Below are 19,734 nucleotides of genomic sequence, written 5' to 3' on the forward strand. Positions count from 1 at the left end.
GCAAGGCAGTCCCACTGACATTCTGCTGTCCCTCCCTCCTTTCCCCTCTCCTTTCTGCTTTCTACTTTCTCCTTTCTCCACATTGCCAGGACATATGTGTGTGTTTGTTTGTGTGTGGGTGTCCAAGTCCAAGTCTTTGTGCGTGTGACGTTTTATCTCTGTCACTAAATTGACACTTTAGTTAATGGATTTTGTGTGTGTGAGTGTGCTATTTGTGGCGCTTACTTTTTATCTGTGCGCCTTGGATTTGCCACTGTTGCTCCTTAACATATCAGAAGGCAACACCAACACCAAACAGGAGCTCAAACAGGACACGCACTTGCCCGAATCAACGTTCCAAGTGTAAGTACTTTGAATAATAAGAATGCTCACTTTGACGGATGCGCAACAAATCTCTTTAGATTTATCAGAGGAACGATGACAACACTGCGGATGGGTGTTATTCGTACACCTCCATCCCCAAAGGCGTCATGATCCCCACAACAATTGAGGGGGATTATTCACGTGCTTGTATCAATGCACACGATTTGTTACGACTTACGTGTCACTCCCAACATATTCGTAGTGTAAAAGTGTATAAATATTTGTTAAGTACATATATATATGTGCCTTGATTTCGGTTAAACAAAATGCCTCGTCGAGTACTTGAACGCTACGGATTTGAGCCAGCCAAGCAGTCATGCCTGCGTAAGTCCACCCAGAAACTCTTTGATTGAGCCATAAACTGCATACTGTATATGCCGAGTATATATGTACCATACCCGCAGGCAAGTCAAAATTGGATCCCAAAGGTAAATGTGGCGTTGCCATCAAGCAACAGCCGAGGGAGCAACCTGTTGAGGCGAAGAACCCACTGCAGTTCCTCGAGCGACAGAGCGATGCGGAACTCGTCGTGCATTGGACTCGCGCTGGCGGAAGAACTCTTTCACCCATCAAATTGTTGCCCCCTTGGTAGTAGTGTGTGACGTGCCAAAATTAACGACTTTTCGGGTGCTCGCAGAGATGTGTGACAAATCAATAAAATGGAATAAAACTGTTTCGCTAAAATAGACATTTTGATACTAGATCACGACATGTGAAAAAATATATATTTTTATACCAGAAGTCCAATGGATTTATTTCAAAGCATGGGTTTCGGTTTTATTATACCAAATAAAAAATTAAACATTTTAATTCTAATCTTAATTAAATAATGTATTTGAGAATAAAGAGGATCAGTCAAGAAAATCACATAATCGGTAATCTAATGGGTCTATTACAAAGCATGGGTTTCGGTTTTATTATACGAAATAAAAAATTAAACATTAAAATATGAATGTTAGTTAAATAATATATTTGAAAATAAAGAAATGCTCAATATAAAAATAATATAATTAACTTAAAAATCACATAAGCGCTAATCTGATAAGTCGAAATATGATTTCTTTCAAGCTTTTGGTGTATATTGTACTCTAAAATGTTTGTGTGTTGGTGTCAGAATTTTCTCAACAAACTTTTTCAAAATTATCATATTACCCCCAAGCTCAATGGGACTTATGACTGGAATGTTAGGTCCTTGTGGCAAAGTTTACTATGCGTATCCGATAGAAAGGATGCCATAGAAACCGAGAACACACTTCAGCTTATTTCCAGGATTTCCGAGAAGGAAAAAGAGTGCGCTGAGTTAAAAAAAATAAAATATTTAATGCCCTCGGCTTATGTGCTGGATTTCGATTCGACCTGGCCGCGTGCGATAAATACACATGTGTATATCTGTCACAGTGTCAAGTTTTAAATCGGCTTTCGGGTCGGCCAGCAGCTTCAATTTGACGCAATAATTTATATGTGATTTGGTCGCATTGCGGCGGCTTGTCAGGGCTCTGTTGGTCCGGGGGGCAGGGATTTGTAAGTTCTGTTGACAAAATAAGCAAAATAATATATTTCAAAAGTTGTGGCACGCGCTTCCGCCGGGATTTGGTTAATCGAATATGCACACAAAGGGGATATAAGCCGCCCTCCCAATCGCAATTCCCCACTGACCCATCATCATCATCATCGTATGCAGGCCCTTGACACATTAATTGGCCAAGTGCACGGCAAAGTTGAGGGGCTCCTTTAGCAGCGTGCATTTTCAGTATTAAATAAATATACGGCCATGTGCTTTATGCTGCCACCAGGTGTGTTGAGGACTGGCCAAAGCCGAAGTGGTAAACTTTCCTCTGAATGTGGCAGCACATGCAAGTTGCAACATTGCCATTCAGCCACCCACCACTTGGCCAACTGGGCGCGAACTTGGCCCAGCAAACTTTTCCTGTTCGGTTGTGGATCGCTTTAAAGCGTCCCTATTTATGCCACCGGCAGACTAACCACTCACACTTGCAGAAATAAAGTTTAAACTTTAAATGAAGAAGCTACTTCAAAGTATGTGTATGTTATGAATAGTTTTATTGCCCTCAAAAATAAAAACTTTATTGTACACAACATTAGATAGATATACTTAATAAGTTTGGTGTTAACAAAACAAGCAACGATTTATTTGAAATTAAATGTCTTGGCATTAATCTGTATTACAAAAATAAATGATAAAAAGTATATAAAAATGTCTAAATATATCTTATTGATATACAAAATCATAAAATTATTTTAATGAGTGTCATGATCTTTTTGTGAGTGCAAAATGCTGGCTGAGAGCAGCCTTTGCTGACCGGGTGCTCATTATGCCCATTGCCGAGGGTATCCGCGCTAAGTGGCTCCTGCATTGGGAATGGAAACTAAATGAATGGCCGCTTGAAATGCCTTGAAGCCCAAAGGATTAAATGCTCGCTGCACACACAAAGGCGGCGGACTGCCACCGCATTGTGAAAACAACTCATTTATCATAAGCGCGGTGCAGTGGGATGAAGGGGGGGTTAGGGGGTGTCTGGAGAAGAGAAGAAGAGGGGAGGGAAGGGGAGGGGGGCTGGAGCGGACTGAGGCTTACGACAAAAGTAACTGACAACTGCAGATGAAATGTTGAAAGCGCGAACTGAACACAGCGCAACAATTAATTGTCTCCGCATTCATTCGCCCTTCGCCAAGATGCCAGATGTTTTTTCATAAGGAGGGGGTATTTGGGGTCAGGGGTCAAGGGGGCAAGGTGGGCAGTCGCTTGGTCACGGGTGCGGCAGGTTGCTCGCCCCGGCACGCAATAATCGCCCGGCATTTGCCCTTAATTAATGGTTGAGCGCAAAGTAATAAACGATATTTAAACAGAAATTGCTTTGTTTTTTGCTGCTCTGCTTTTGTAATTGAAAGCAGACGGAATTCATATTTTATGCGGCTGTCATAAAACTTTAACAACTATTTTTGCCGAAACAAATAAAAACCAAAAACAACAGCACCCATTTTAATTAACTCAAAAGCTTGAGCATGCGATAAAAGCATTGGCCAATAATTACTTTCCTTTAATTAAAATATTTATTATTAAATAAGAGATATGGGAAAGACAAAAAAGTATGGGAAAGGGTACTAGATTCAGGGATGATAAATTATTTTAATAACAACAGACGACGACTCAGGGACCTGTGCGTGCCAGGACAAAAGCCAAGAAAAGCCGGGCCAAGTGTGTTTCACAGGTAACCAGTGAAATTGCCAACATGTGGAGAAATCGGGGTATAATTTTAATACAAAAAGTACTATATAAATGAAAATATAGCAAAACTCAGTTAAAATATTTTCAATCTTTCTTTCATTACTTTTGAAAATCCACTGGAAACTTTACCTACGTCAGTCACCAATCAATCAGTAGACCAATACCACATCGCCTCGTTAAATTCCGTATTCCAACTCTCTTTGACTTGCCGCAACATGACCAATCACTTTCACCAGCCGCAACGATCTAATTAATTTGTTGCAAAATAATTTATTAATTAGCATGTCAGTGTCAGAGATTTTCGGCCACGGCTTATCATTAAACAAAGAAAAAGCCACGCAGCAGATGGATTGGATTGGACTGGGGGTCCACAACGGGGGAAGGTAAATAGGCAATTAATCTGGCTCAACTGCCGACAGGTGTGCGCGAAAAACCTGCATAGGAACCGGTGTAGTCCGGCCATGTTTCCCTGTTGGACTTCGTCGAGGAGAAAAAGAAGTCGCCGGAATGGAGGACAGCCGGCGGGAAATTGAACGAGCAATTATTTATTAATTTAACAGACACGCAATGCACATGGAGTTATCTCGATGCGATTCCTGACATCCGCTCCGATATCGAGCAATTCGAATTTTTGCCTCGCTGCAGTCGAATGTCAGCCGAGGATGCAGATGCAGATGCAGATGCAGTGCGTGTGTGCCCATTAAGCATTTATGATGTGCATGTCAGCGTCGGAATCCCTGCTCCAGGCAGGATTCACTGGAGCCATCGCTCCACTGATTTCCCTGGCGACCTGCTCTGCGCAGGACTTTCCGCCTGGGCAGCTTTAATTCAACAGTCTGGCTTAAGAATCATGAGACAATTAATCAATTGCCCTGATAAGTTGCATTTAATTGGGCAGCAAGGAATTTTTGACAGCCACACTGAGCAGATTCACTTAGAAGACGACCAATTAAGTGTTAATCAAAAGTCTCTGTTTTAAAGAATTTAATTAAAACTAACGCCTGGGTTTTTTGGGGCTCGGTTTTGGCTTTGGCCTTCTTTACATCGCCTGAAAGGCTTGGTATTTTGGCTGGGTTTTAGCAAATTGCAGGGAGGCATTTGCCCCAACCAAAAACCAAACCGAAATGAAAACTAAAACGTCGCATTTGCACTCACATCTGCAGAACTGCATTCGAGTCTGGGTCAGCAATTTGCGAGTGTGTGCCTGCCCAAGTTTCTGGCAAGTGAAAATGAAAGCCCTTAGTGTCTGTGTGTGCCAGTGTGCAACGGAAGTGGGTAAATAGCGCAAGGAGGAAATGTACAAATAAATATTTGCAAATGAAAATGAACAAGGAAATGGAAGCGCCATGTGGCAGCGACAAGCGCTAAAACGTTTTATATATGTGTCCGAAACGATAATAAATGCGGCTGTTTGGCCACACAACAATTTGCAGCAACCCTGATCCCGAAATACCTCAAAGGAAATTCTTGGAAAAATCGTGCATTGTTCAACGGCTGAAAAATGTGGCGAAATTGCTATTTTTATTGCACAAAGTTCAAATAATGTTTTCCCGCAATATCTTATCCCAAATTCGTGGAAAATATACGGCTGTTTTTTGTGTGCTCAAAGTCCAATTAATATTTTTCATTATTGGATTTAATTTTATTCACGCTGAGAAAATATCAAATGCACAATTTAATATTCTTTAAAATCTTATAAGATTGACTGACTAAAATTTAAAGTCCTTTAATATATTCTTTAAATATATTTATTAAAGGGAAGAAAAAATATATCAAAACCATTAAGGATTATTATTAGAAATAATTGAATTCATTATCAGCTTTTCCTCAATGAAAGTCGATTCCACCAAGACTAAAGGCATTTATCAAAGAACAAGTCTGAGCCAAAATCATGATTGAAAATTTAATACCCCACTTTAAAGCCAAAGATTATCGCCAGTGAATCAAATTAATTCGAGTGCAGAAATTCCAGATAAAAAAGGAGCAAAATATGTAAAGGCAAAAATGCTAACCAACTGAATTATTTTCAAATCATTCTAGGCAAAAGCAATTTGCATCTCAATTGGTGCTCAAAAATCGAGGGGCGACGGAAAAGGGGGTGTGGGGGAAGGAAGGAGGGGATAGGAATGGGAAAAAATGCTGCCACAAAGCGGCAATCAGTAACAGTTATAGCGGAAAATAGCTATAATATGTATAGAGCTGATATGAATATCTAGCCCAAAACAGGCAGAAAATTGCAAAAGTGCCTAAAAAGAATCCACAGAAAAGGGGCTGCGAAGGGTCGCAGGCAGCTGCACACATGACTGAAATTAAAATAGCAACAGCAACTGCCGAGAAGATGAGGACTCGGATGATATTTGGGGGGCAGGAGGAGGCAAGCAGCAGGCCCGGCACAACCACACAAAAGCAATTTCGATCAGGCACAAAGATAAGGAGCGGATTCGAGCAGAGAGCCAACGCAGCACATCAGTTACAAAAATGTAGGCTACCCCTCAAGACCACCACCTCGCTGTGGAACACCCGGGAAACCCGACCCCACACCTCAACAAAGGACCCGTGAAAGCAGAGCAGATAAAGACGAGCCGAAACGAAAAAGGACATGAGAGGGGCGGCAGGAGCACACACAAGGATGCGCTGGAGGATTCGTGGTTTAGGCCTCGTTCTTTTTTTGCGGCTGCTGTAGGTGCGCTAAAATTATGCAAATCATCGTAATACTTTCCCGGCGAAAGCAAAGCGGAAGGAAATTGTGTAAAAGCGGCAAGCCTTGTCTGTCTGCTGCTGGCAGCCTTTTTGGCAGGCTACAAAGCAAATAATTGCCCCAGAAATTGGGGCCATGCAAACTGTAATGTAATGGAGCCGTTTCGCTTTGAACGTCGTCGCATGTGTAGCCCTAATGATGATATTTCCCCAAAAAGAAACCGAATCAAATAAAGCGCCTGGCGGCGTGGAAAACAGTAAAATGAAGTGAAATACTTGGCGAGTGTTTGCTCAAGCGGCCGCAGTCAATGGAGAAAAGCTTAAAGACTCCACTCGCCATAAAAGAGTTTAAGCTGCCGCGCAGTGGAGCATAAAGTGCACACACCCCTTTTGCTGGGGATTCAGGCTGCCCGCTTCCAGCAGCTTCCTTGGTTTTTCGCTTCCTGTGGTGGTCTGTGGCCGGGCGGAAAAATTTAATAAACGTCAAACTGAGAGCTGAAGGGGCAACGGAGCGACGGACCAAACATTGCACCTGCCGTTGACCGCATTCGGGAATGTTAGTGAAAAGGTGGCACTCCGAAATGCATACTTGTATAACCACGGCGTATACGTATTGTCCGCACGAGGCGGTGGTAGATATGCAATATAACGTATGCGACCCGTGACACATTTGGGACAAGGACAGACAGAAAGACAGCCCTCTGATCCCTGATATCAGGAAACTTCATAAGTCTCCGGCGAGATTGCCCGCCTAAGACCCATCTCTGATTTATGGTCCTTAACTTGCTTAACTCGCTTAATGTGCCATCGCTCATATGTCCTTGCCGCCTTATAATTGCACTTCTAAACATGGACCATTTATAAATCTAGGACTTGCAAAACTTTTCCCATTTCCCCGATTATTTCGCGCAACATTAACAGGCTTATTAATCGTTGCCCGCACGCAGTCAGAAACATCGAGCACGTCTCCTGGCTCACGATTTTGATCCTGAAGTGAAGGTCGCGTGAAATTGTCAAAGTGTTTGGCCAGCCACACACCCACACACACACGCATTTACCGCACAACCACAGTTACGCAGGGTTTACGAATTTTATTGGTCCCCCTTGGGGGGAAGGGGGGTTGGTGGGTTCATACCTTTTTCGAATAGCGCGACACACTAACTTAATAATTTAGTGGGTGTCGAGTGGGCTGTTATAAATATTTATAAGCGGTGCGATGGGCGTGACTTGAGTGGGCCGTCGATGGCAGCCCTAGATCTGCTGCTAAGAGCTACTCCAAATCCAAAACTATCCCGGGCTCTCAAGCTTCTCGGGCTCAATTGCGCGTAAAAGTCAAATGTCTCCGCCTTTCCCCAAAAAAGCTTTCTCGCCACTTGCTACTTGCCACTTGGCACACACGCTGATGCCAATACACACATGCAAAGTTTGCACGTTTTGGCATATAGCTCTCTAAGTCGGCGTTATATATGCGCATGTATTAGTTTTGGCCGTGGCCGTACAAAAGTAAAAGCTTACAGTCGTTAAGGGATTTAGCAGGCAAATATAAATTTATGAAATATTCGACAGGAGCAGAAGCTGAAGCAGGAGCACATCGAGTGTTGTTCGGGAGATTGCCATTCGGATGCTATTGCACCTTTCCGCAAACAAAACCAGAAAGCCAGACCGTTTTGGCCATGTTATAGCTGGGCAACAAATACAATCTGCAGCCACAGCACGACTGGTTGTTGGCCACTGGACATGGACAAAATCAATGCTGGCCAAACCGAACTAATGTTATTTGTGGAACAAACAACGATAATGAAATCATGGGGTGCTGGGCAAATGGAAAGTGATTCGGTTGGCTCTGGTCAGGTTGTGGCATCGGGCCAATAACTAATTTCATTTACTCTGCCAGGCACATTTGCAATCGGATGGCAGCATATGCACACAAAAGTTGACATTATCCACATGAGGCCAGTGTATGTTACCTGGGCTTAGTTCTACAAGTAATTAAGCCGCACATAGATGATAATCCAGGGCAGATTTTAAATCATCTTTTAATTCGTTGCCTCCTGATACATATGTTTTGATGTAATAATACTTTTGATTTTGGGTCGCAGGTGCAAGTGAATGCAAAAATAAATACAAAAATCCGACAATGAAACAGATGTGCATACATTTAATAAGAAAGCACTCGATTTGCAAACAATATAAATAGACCTGCATCAGCTGGCTAGTTGAATCTTAAAGGAAATGTTGAGAATTCTGCTGCCGCTGCTGGCACTTTGTGCCCTGGGTAAGTAAAGTATTATTATTATTATTTGCAATTACAAAGGTATAATTCTTATTACCCCAGCCAATGCCCAGTGTCGATTTAGCAGGCAACAGGTGGAGCAGACCACCCGCATTTTCATGCAGCGTGCCGCGAATGGCCAGCTCTCGCTCAAGCGGACGGCCAGTTCGTCAGTTGGCGAGGTCCTGCAGATGTTCTGCACTCCGCAGGACATTGTGGCCACCACCTGTCGTCCGGGTCAGACACGTCCGAACCGGCCGCCGGCCTTTCAGCCCGCGTTGCCCATGACTTGCCGAGCTCCTCCTGCGGCCTTGACCACGCCCGTCCAGGATCGCAACTGTCCGGCCACAATGTTCCGCGTGGGCTACAACGCGGGCAACAACCAGTTCCTGGAGCTCTACCGCGCCTGCTTCGACACCAGAGCCGTTAAAGCCATCTTCGTGGAGCACCGAGTCTACGCCAAACCCTTCTGTAAGTACCATTAATCAATTGAACAACATTCTAAAAAATTAAAAAAAATATCAAAATTATAATTATAATTATAGCATAAAAATAATTCTCTTCCCAAGCTATGCAAAATGTTCCTTCAAAACACCATGAATACAATAGAAATCATGGTGCTGCAAAAGAATTTTCAATCTATTTAAAAACCAACTGTCCTTAAACTTCTAATGATTTCTTGAAGACCTCACATTTCATTTAAATAATTATTTTGTTATTGTAAATATTTTCAAAGTGGGTTAAACATATATTACAATGGTTGATGATTCCTTTGTTGGGCAATAAAGTTTCTTTTATACTCGTCTATGCTAACAACATTTTTATGGCACTTTCATTTAATGACTTCATTTCATAAGCACTTTTCGTTAAGTTATTAACAAGTTTCACACGTTAAAATATTATTGCAAGACCTCTAAATATTATAGTTCAATATATTATATTTTATTTAATGATATATTTCCGCTCTCACCTTAGATGCCGCGCGGCCTTGTGTGCAGTTCAGTTCCGATGGAGTGATCAGTGGAGCCGATGAGGCCAGTTATACAACTCGCAACATTTACGGCACCTTCCGACGGCTGTTTGGTAATCAACAGAACTACATACCCAACAATCGGGACACGGTCATCAATCGAGGTCACTTGGCCGCCTCGGCGGACTTCTTCTTCGGCGACCAGATGTGCGCCACCTTCAAGTATGTGAACGCAGTGCCGCAGTTCAAGAGCATCAACGATGGCAACTGGGAGGCGATCGAGCGCTGGGTGCGCAACTCGGTGACCGGAAACGCGTTCGTGAATGTGCGGACAGGAGCCAGGGATGTCCTCTCTTTACCCTCACCCCCTGGATTGCCCTCGGGCTCTGGACCCAAGAACGTCTTCCTCAGCAACAACAAGAACCCGGTGCCCATGTGGATGTACAAGATAGTGAGGAACGCGAACAACCAGCCCACCGTGGCCTTCCTCACCCTCAACAATATATTCGCCCGTCAACGTCCAGGGGCTCCCAACTTCTGCCAACCCGTTAACTGCCCAGTTAACTTGGCCAACACAGCGCAGGCTGGATTTACCTTCTGCTGCAATCCCGCTTCTTTCAGACCCTAATCTGTAAAGTTCTTGCAAATAAAAAATTTTTCAGCATGAATATTATTTTTAATGATCAAAAGCATTGATTTCCTATAGTTTCCTACAATTCATTATTTAGATCTCTTAATCAAAACAATTTAAAATTTTTTCTAGTGTCTTTTTAAATATGTTTCTTATTAAATAATATAGATTTAAAGTTACATTTTCATTATATATTTTTAGAAATTAAAGTTAAGGGACAATTAAATAATTTTTATGCATGTTGCTTGTTTTATATTTTGCTTTATAAAAATGTATACAGCATTTTCTTATTAAAACCCCATAATACAGCACTTAATACGAATTAAAGTCAAATTAAATATATTTTTATGTCTTTATGCCGCGAATCAATTTTCATAAATCGTAAAAGTTCGCGTGGCAGTTTAAAACGCATCCAAAACTCGGCGAATTCATGCCTCATTCGGAATGGACTCCAGCCGCTTGTTTTAATGGTCATTCAGCGGCTTCTCATAAATTCCCCCAGCAACTTGCTTTCGGCCCATTTAAATTCAAGCTGCGATTGTGGAGCGAAGGCAAGCGCTTTTCAATGCGTGCGAGTGCAATAAAGGCCATGCCAATTGCTTGGCCGGGGGTTGCGCCTAAAAGTAGACATTAAATAAATTATTCAGCAGGCCATGGCTGCGTTGCTTTTAAATACGCACGCCTGCGAAATTGTTTTGTGCGTGTGCCGTAGCTGATGGATGGAGAAAGGAGAAAGGGGGCGGAGAAAGGAGAAATGAATGGGGGTGAAACATAGGGACAGTGGGAGCTCATAAAAGTGCAGAATAAATTTAGCAACCCGGACATGCGTTGAACTGGGCTCTCATAAAACCTAACAGTTGTAATTGTGCTGTAAACACGCAACTCAATGGCATTGCGAATGGGCTGAGCACTTGCAGCCACCCAACCACCCACATCCTGCCCAAGTCTATGCATCCATATCCATCCTGCACTGCGGCACAATTTAATTTATGCCCTGTTTTGTGGCCGGCTTGTTGATTTTGCTGCTTTGCCCCTTTTATTTTTATTGACCATTACAATTCAACACAAGCAGCCGGCCCCGAACTCATGCCACACGATTTGAGTCACAAATTTTATACGGCATAATTTGGTTCGCCCCTGTGAGCATGCATTAAAAGTGCCCAAATAGCGCCAAATTGCTCGTAAGCTGCGGAAATTGCGTTACGCCCACTCCAAATCAAGGCGGCCAAACGGAAGACAGACAAAAGCCCAGCATACTTTGTCGAGCATTTACCATTTCGCAACATGAACATTAAAATACATAGCCACTTAGACACATTTCCCGAGCAGTCGAACAAGGGCCAATTCAATGACCAGACAACGACTGACAGACGAATTAAACGGGGTTATTACTCAGCCATTGTCTGGCTTAGATTTCGTTCAAATTGCACCGCAAAGAACATACGTTTGGCAGTCTAAGACAACACCTATAAAACTCCTACCTAAATACCAGTTTAATATGCAACACTTATGCTCATTCATGCCTAAACCGTTTACATTTCCCTTCTAAGCCAGTATATGTGTTGGTTACTGTCAGCGGTCAGAGTCGAAGTTGAAAATATGTACAGACTACTGCGTATATCCGAAGTGGAAAATATTTCCAGCTGAAGCCGCCCATCAAGTGCAAGCACAATGCAATGCCACAATAAAACACTTTTCAGGCATTTAAGTGAGAAGAAAATGGGGAAATATATTCACAGCCAAAAATAGTCTGTTGTCTAAATGGACACACGTGTTGGCCAGAACAAAGAAGTCGGTTTAAGCGAGCGGGCCAAAATGGTATATAAACACCAGAGGCACAGCTCATCGATCAACAATTACCATGGAAGCCCAACAACTGCTGCTGATCGTTGCCATTGGACTGGGACTGGGTAAGGATAAAACAACTCTGATTAATGTGGCTCCTGGCAATTAAGATACAAGATACAGTAGTAACTTTAGCTTTAATTCACATCCTGCTAAATGTAAATGCACTTTTCAGTTATGAGAAATCCTTCTAAAATGGAGAAAATAAAAGGTATTAAATTACTAAAGGAATTGTCACGATTAATAATACAAATTATTTTTAGCCTAAATATTGATTCCGTCTAAATTTAAATGGACTTTTTCAGGAGTGTCACAACCATCTCCTCCATTCAAACTATGTCGTTCTTCTATATTAATGATGTACTACTTTTTTGAGAAGTTTTTTTTGATTGCGGAAAATCTGTAGAAACTAATTAAATATTATTGTTAGATATTTCTGTGACACCAGCTGAAACTCATAAAACGGTTTGGAGATAATATAGTTTTTTTTTTTTAGAAATGTGCCCCCCTAAAACCTATTATAGAATCATAGACTACTGCCTGTATACACTAATATAAGCAAAAACCTAATATCTTTAAGCAATTTTTTTGACGTTTATTTAACTTATATAATATATAATTTATTATTTATAATAATAACAATATAACTTATCTTTCCTACCCTTCCAGTGCTCCTTTCGGAGGCGGACTGCCCGCTATCGAGGGCCATGATCGAGGGCACCAACCGGATATTCACCAACCGCAATGCCGCCGGCCAGTACGAGTTGAAGCGCCTGCAACGGGTCCGCGCCAGCGAGGTGCTCCACATGATCTGCACTGCGACCGACATTGTCCAGACGACCTGCCAGGCAAACACCAACCTCAGTCGACCGCTCCCACTGCGCTGCCAAAGACCCATGGGGGCCTCAGCCACGGTGGTCACCGACGCCTCCTGCCCGGCAACCATGTACTCCGTGGGCTACACCATCAACAACCAGCGACTGGAGCTCTACCGCGCCTGCTACCAAGGCGCTGCGGTTCGGGCCCGGTTCACCACCCATCTGGTGTACCACAAGACCTTCTGTGAGTCCCTTTGGTTGTTGTTAAAAATGGATATAATATTGACTAATTTCCCTACACCTTGCAGTCCCTCAACGTCCTTGTGCCGATTTCTCCAGGGATGGCGTGATCAGCGAGGCGGATACCCAGAGTTTCCTGCCCCGCACCATTTTCCGCGCCTTCCGGACCATTTTCGGTAATACCCAGCGGTACATCCCCAACGAACGGGACACGGTCATCAATCGTGGACATCTGACGCCGTCGGGCGACTACCTCTACGGAGACCAGATGTGCGCCACCTTCAAGTACATCAATGTGGCGCCCATGTGGAAGAGCATCAATGATCGCAACTGGGAGACGATCGAGCGATGGGTGCGAACCCGCATCAGTGCTGGAGGATCGCTGAGGATCAAGACCGGAACCAATGGCGACCTGACCCTGCCGGACAATCGCAGGCGCCAACGTCGCATTATCCTGGGTGCCGGCACCAAGAACATAATGCCCTTGTGGCTGTACAAGGTGGTCCGCACATCGGCCAATGGACCACACAGTGTTTTCGTCACCCTGAACAACATATACGCGACTGCCCGTCCCGCTGCCCCCACATTCTGCACCAGTATTCCCTGCCCCATGACCCTGGAGAATGTGGCTGCCGCGGGATACACCTACTGCTGCAATGCCACCACCTTCACCCTTTAATTCGAATGAGCAGCAAAATAATAAATGCATTTCCTGAGCTGCAATCTTATATTAATGGCTTTTCAATACAGAACAGAATTGCTAAACTGATAACTTGAAATCACATTCAGTTTTATTTGTTTTCATAGGAATTTTTTATCAATCCCATCGAAAAATCTTTAATAATTAGTGAAAAGGACCATTTTCAAGTTGATCTTATTAAAATCAGTATCTAATATTAATTATTGATACCATATCGATCATTTTATCTCTTTAAATTAATATACTGTTGATATTTTTATCAAAATCAAGTTTTAAATTTTTATTTATTCACGCAAATTATTAAAAAAATTAAAAGTTTAAAAATTATTCATATTATTTTGATTCGGATAGTCTTTGCAATTGAGAAATCCATATTTTTTCTGAACCTCTACCGCTCCGATGAGTGAGTCACGTAAACTTAGCCCCATCTTATGATGAAACCCGAGTAGCTGCTCTTTAATGATTGCCCCGGCGAACGGTTTCAAGTGCGGAATCTCATTTTATTTTCCTCTGCTGCACCTTAGATTCAATTTTAGATACGTTTTTATGAGTGCTGCTGACAAAATGCAAGCCACATAAAGTTCATTGGATGCAGCTTGAAAGGAACGGAAGGGCAACTCCTTTGTTATCAAACGTGCGCTGGCAAGGTAAACAACGCAGTCCACAAGCCACACGGCGATGGGCGATGATAAGCGCAGATAAGACAGAGTGAAAGGCACAAAGAAAAGTGAGCTGGGCTTTTCCCACCCACAACCCACGACCACAGCCCTTAACCCCCTCATGCAACCACCTTAAAAGCCCTGAGCAAGTTACCCTGCCGCTTATCACCGATGACCAGATGAATGTCGCGATCTTTAGAGCTAGGGAGATAAGGAATAAGCTCTAGTCATTGATATTTCATCTCTTAGAGCCTAAGCTATGAAGTTGAAAGAGCAGCTGAACGATTGGTGTTATCATATTTACAAGTTGGTATTTGGACTATATTTGAAAGTATACTGTATAATCGATCATGCAACTTTATCGACGCATTTCTACACAAAGTGAATTGGCTTATGATTTTCTTCTTATTTGATCAACCGTTTCCTAAATAATTGAAAATGCTTAAGAAATACCATGTCCTGTGAAAGTTTTAACCGAAAAAGGGTGGGAAAGTGCATCTATCCTAAAATAATACATGTCGCTATAAACTACTAAAACACCTTTCATATAAGTGGCATGTATTAATACTAGAAAAGCCCACGGCAATAGCCCAATTTATTTATCAGTTTATCAATTAATGAATGGGATTCTCAGAACGAGATAAGAAGACAACAAAGAGTTTCCGAGGATGGATCATATGGTAGAGTATACGTATAATCAACTAATTTTAAACTTAATTGATTTCTTAGTAAATCGCTTTATGACTGCGCCGTAGGCGCTGATTAAGTTTCCCAGTGCGTTACGCAATTTATAAGACATGAGCCGAGCATGTCGAGCCTCAGTTTTAGTTGGAAGCTTGAAGATGCACGATCTGAAATTCCTCTTGCTCAGTCTGAGTCTGTTCTTCTGTGAGTTAATTTAGTAGATTAGGCAATCATCGTGAGATAACGACTACAAAAATTCGACTCTCAGTTGTAGGAACTGCCTGCGCTGACTGCATTATCCATGAGAAGTTTTTAAGTTCCCAGAATCTCTACTTAACTGGCAGCAATAGGTTCTTAGATATTCAGCGCAGTGATATTGTGCCCGTAGGCCAAACGCTGCAATTGCTTTGCGATACAGGAATAAAAAAAAATAGATTCGTGTGCCAGCCAAACAATAATTTTAATCCGTCATTGGACACGGCCAGTTGCTCAAAGGCAGCCAAACCGTCGGTTTTCAAGATACCTGATTCGTCTTGTCCTACTTCGTTTCTCACATACGCCGTGGGTTTCCTCGTCAATGACAAATTTATCGAGCTGTTTCGAAACTGTTTCGATGGTTATCACTTAGCATTGCAACATTCCATCTACAAGGCTTACCGCTACAGAAATTGTAAGTTAAACATATTGTAATACTAAATTGTTATCTTTTATCTTTATGACTCCATTACTTTGTAGCCGCTCCTCGTCCACTAACTTACTTCTTTTTGGATAGAATTATGACAGGAGCAGAAGCTGCCGCTTACCAAGGCAAAAAAATGCAAAATTGCCTTTTGACGAACTTGTGAGCTTGATCGTGGCCACATGACACCAAGTGCTGGTTTTATTTTCTCAGAGCTTAGAAAGTCGACCGACAAGTACTTGAACGTCGTTCCCCAATATAAACTGGTCAATATTGGCAACTGGAAAAACATAGAGGCCTGGGTAAACAATCTAGTGAAAGGTGATTATGATAACCACCGCACGTACGATGTCCTGAAGGTTTGCACGGGCGCACTGGGTGTACATGAGTTGAGACACAGCAATAATAATAATATGATACCTATTTACCTCTTGGGGAACAGCAAAATTCCCGTTCCCAAGTGGACGTATAAAATAGTTAGTCACCTTTCAGGAGATAAATGGGTGATTTTAACCCACAACGACGTGAATCCTCCTAGTCTGCAAGATCTAACTCAGATCTGCAATACGACCATCTGTCATCCAGGTCTTAATCTGAATGGGGTGGGATACACTGCCTGCTGCGATCCATACGATTTCATTAATACAAACCTTGACCATTTGACTGGTGTTTGCTGAGTACAACGGAAAACCAGCTTGTAGACGATTAGCTCTAATTAAATTTTCACACTTCAATTATAAAATAAATCACTTCGTACACAAATAGGCAGTGCTGTGCAATAACATCAGCCGCTTATTATTTATGAATGTCGGAATTCCCAGAACTCTAGTGATTAGATTAAAGACAGAGTCGAAGCTAGTGGCTGAAACTAGAATACTTTATTAGTTCAATTTAAATTAAAATATATATTCCGACTTATTACATATATTTATATATTGTATAAATTATTATTAAATGGGTGTGTAAAACTAAATGAATGAAAAACAAGAAAGGAAAGCTAACTTCGGGCGGAGCCGAAGTTGAAATACCCTTGCAGAATATTCTGCAAATTATATTCTCCAAAATTATTCATATGATGCATTCTTAATACTCATAAAAAATCCCAACTTCCTAACTTTAAAAACACCAAAGCTATGGCATTTCCAATCGTTCAGTTATGTATATGGCAGCTATAGAATATAGTCGGCCGATCCTTATGAAATTTGATATGTCGGATTGATTGGGCAAAAATAAAACCCATAGAAAATACCAACTTCCTAACTTAACAAACACCAAAGTTATGGCATTTCCGATCAATCAGTTATATAGCAGCTATAGGATATAGTCGGCCGATCCTTATGAAATTTTGGTACGTCGGATTGATTGGCCAAATATAATACCCATAGAGAGTCCCAACTTCCTAACTTAACAAACAGCAGAGTTATGGCATTTCCGATCAATCAGTTATATGGCAGCTATAGGATATAGTCGGCCGATCCCGGCCGTTCCGACTTATATACTGCGTGCAAAGGAAAGAAGGGTGTGTGTAAAGTTTCAATTCGATATCTTTAAAACTGAGAGACTAGTTCGCGTAGAAACAGACAGACGGACAGACAGACGGACAGACAGACGGACAGACGGACATGCTTATATCAACTCAGGAGGTGATCCTGATCAAGAATATATATACTTTATAGGGTCGGAGATGTCTCCTTCACTGCGTTGCACACTTTTGACCAAAATTATAATACCCTCTGCAAGGGTATAAAAATAAAACCCATAGAAAATCCCAACTTCCTAACTTTACAAACACCAAAGTTATGGCATTTCCGATCAATCAGTTATATGGCAGCTATAGGATATAGTCGGCCGATCCTTATAAAATTTGGTACGTCAAATTGATTGGCCAAATACAAAACACATAGAAAATCCCAACTTCCTAACTTTACAAACACCAAAGTTGTGGCATTTCCGATCGTTCAGTTATATGGCAGCTATAGGATATAGTCGGCCGATCCTTATAAAATTTGGTACGTCAAATTGATTGGCCAAATGTAAAACCCATAGAAAATACCAACTTCCTAACTTTAAAAACACCAAAGTTATGGCATTTCCGATCGTTCAGTTATATGGCAGCTATAGGATATAGTCGGCCGATCCCGGCCGTTCCGACTTATATACTGCGTGCAAGGGAAAGAAGGGTGTGTGCAAAGTTTCAATTCGATATCTTTAAAACTGAGAGACTAGTTCGCGTAGAAACAGACAGACGGACAGACAGACGGACAGACGGACAGACGGACAGACGGACATGCTTATATCAACTCAGGAGGTGATCCTGATCAAGAATATATATACTTTATATGGTCGGAGATGTCTCCTTCACTGCGTTGCACACTTTTGACCAAAATTATAATACCCTTTGCAAGGGTATAATTAAATAATAATAATGTATACGTTCGAAGATGTCTGTGTTTTAAGCTTGAGCACGTAGTTTATAAAACCCAATAAAAGGGTATAAATATTATATATAAATAGCTTTACAGTCGTTGTTAAGATCGTCAGTTCTAGCTGAAAACTGAAGCGGTTAGGATGAACGATCTGAAATATCTCTGGATCGGCCTATGTCTGGTTTGCCGTAAGTAAATATAGCAGATTGTTTGATTATCAGCAGAACTTACGATTCAATTCCATTTTCAGTTCTGGGAAATGCCCGGGCTAGCTGTTATATCAATAAGGGCGACTTGTCATCCAACTACCTATTCTTTAGCATCGAGAACGGTGTCTACGATATTTTGCACAGCGACAATGTGGCCACCAATCATGCAGTGTATTTGCTTTGCGGCGATTCAAGACAGCCCATTCAGTTAGTTTGTCAAGCCAATGGATTGTTTAAATCGCAATTTCCCAATGTACAGTGCTCAAAGGTGTTTAAAACAACTGTGGAGATGGTACTAGATCCCTCTTGTCATTACGAGATGTTCCGCGTGGGTTACAAATACCAGAACCATTTTATGGAAGTCTACCGAAGTTGTTACGACAGTTTGAGATACGCAGCGCAATTCTCCGTCAACAAGGTGTACCCCAGCAGAAACTGTAAGATAAAGTCAATATTTTATTTAAAATCATTGTTAATTATAATAATCCCCTTCAAGCCGCCACTCGTCAGCCTTCAAGCTTTACCACCGATGGAGCGATGACCGGAAGCGATGCTTTCGCGTACTTTTACTCACGAATTTATCAACGTTTCGAAAATGTTCTGGGTCCAAGACAGAATTATGTGAAAAACAGATTACCCAACCTCTTCGATCACGGCCACCTGACACCAAATGGCGACTATTCCTTCGATCAGCTCCAGAAATCGACCAACAAACTGAGGAATGTTGTCCCCCAATATTCCAACGTGAATATAGGCAACTGGAAGAACATCGAGGCCTGGGTAAAACGATTGCTGGTCAACCGAAACTACGATGTCCTAAAGGTCTGCACAGGTGCATTGGGAGTGCACGAGTTGCAAGCCAAAAGTGGTATGATGACCCCCATGTATCTGTTGGATAACAACAGAATCCCCATTCCCAAGTGGATGTACAAAATCGTTAGTCACATCTCGGGACAACAATGGGTGGTGTTAACCTACAACGACGGACTAACCAGAACACAACCGAACCCAAGTTCGTTCTGCAATATAGTCAGATGTGACCCCGATCTGAACCTCAGAGGTGTGGGTTTCTCGATCTGCTGCAGGCCCTTCGATTTTATTCAAAAAAATGTTCCACATTTGACTGGTGTTTGCTAAACGAGCTATTGTCATAATTAATATACATTCAAAGAAATCAAATATTTACCCGAGTAAAATGTTTGTTCTCCGTAATATTTTTGCAAGCGAACGTATAACGTTTAAGTTTAATTTCTAAAGCAATACCCAACGACAAAATTTAAATATCATTTTATTA

General features: G+C 41.9%; 4 protein-coding genes and 1 pseudogene across 4 annotated transcripts; all 5 read left to right on the forward strand.

The window, feature by feature from the left end:
• The first annotated feature begins 571 nt into the window (after positions 1 to 571).
• On the forward strand, positions 572 to 1,104 carry LOC108046780. The gene is made up of 2 exons (XM_017126658.1): positions 572 to 687; positions 768 to 1,104. Exons 1-2 carry the CDS (start codon positions 630 to 632, stop codon positions 953 to 955), a joined length of 246 nt encoding a protein of 81 aa, XP_016982147.1. The 5' UTR covers positions 572 to 629; the 3' UTR covers positions 956 to 1,104.
• Positions 1,105 to 8,539: 7,435 nt separating this feature from the next.
• LOC108046783 lies at positions 8,540 to 10,177 on the forward strand. The gene is made up of 3 exons (XM_017126661.2): positions 8,540 to 8,582; positions 8,643 to 9,050; positions 9,555 to 10,177. The coding sequence occupies exons 1-3, from the start codon at positions 8,540 to 8,542 to the stop codon at positions 10,175 to 10,177; spliced, it is 1,074 nt and encodes a 357-aa protein (XP_016982150.1).
• A 1,864-nt stretch (positions 10,178 to 12,041) lies between these two features.
• On the forward strand, positions 12,042 to 13,762 carry LOC108046770. The gene is made up of 3 exons (XM_017126648.2): positions 12,042 to 12,090; positions 12,695 to 13,087; positions 13,152 to 13,762. Exons 1-3 carry the CDS (start codon positions 12,042 to 12,044, stop codon positions 13,760 to 13,762), a joined length of 1,053 nt encoding a protein of 350 aa, XP_016982137.1.
• Positions 13,763 to 15,278: 1,516 nt separating this feature from the next.
• LOC108046775 lies at positions 15,279 to 16,728 on the forward strand (annotated as a pseudogene).
• A 1,569-nt stretch (positions 16,729 to 18,297) lies between these two features.
• Positions 18,298 to 19,668, forward strand: LOC108046822. Its single transcript, XM_017126735.2, has 3 exons — positions 18,298 to 18,419; positions 18,482 to 18,877; positions 18,937 to 19,668. Exons 1-3 carry the CDS (start codon positions 18,374 to 18,376, stop codon positions 19,575 to 19,577), a joined length of 1,083 nt encoding a protein of 360 aa, XP_016982224.2. The 5' UTR covers positions 18,298 to 18,373; the 3' UTR covers positions 19,578 to 19,668.
• Positions 19,669 to 19,734: the final 66 nt, after the last annotated feature.

The sequence above is a fragment of the Drosophila rhopaloa genome, unplaced genomic scaffold (assembly GCF_018152115.1).
Source record: "Drosophila rhopaloa isolate 14029-0021.01 unplaced genomic scaffold, ASM1815211v1 contig_167, whole genome shotgun sequence".
In the NCBI taxonomy this organism is placed as follows: Eukaryota; Metazoa; Arthropoda; class Insecta; order Diptera; family Drosophilidae; genus Drosophila; species Drosophila rhopaloa.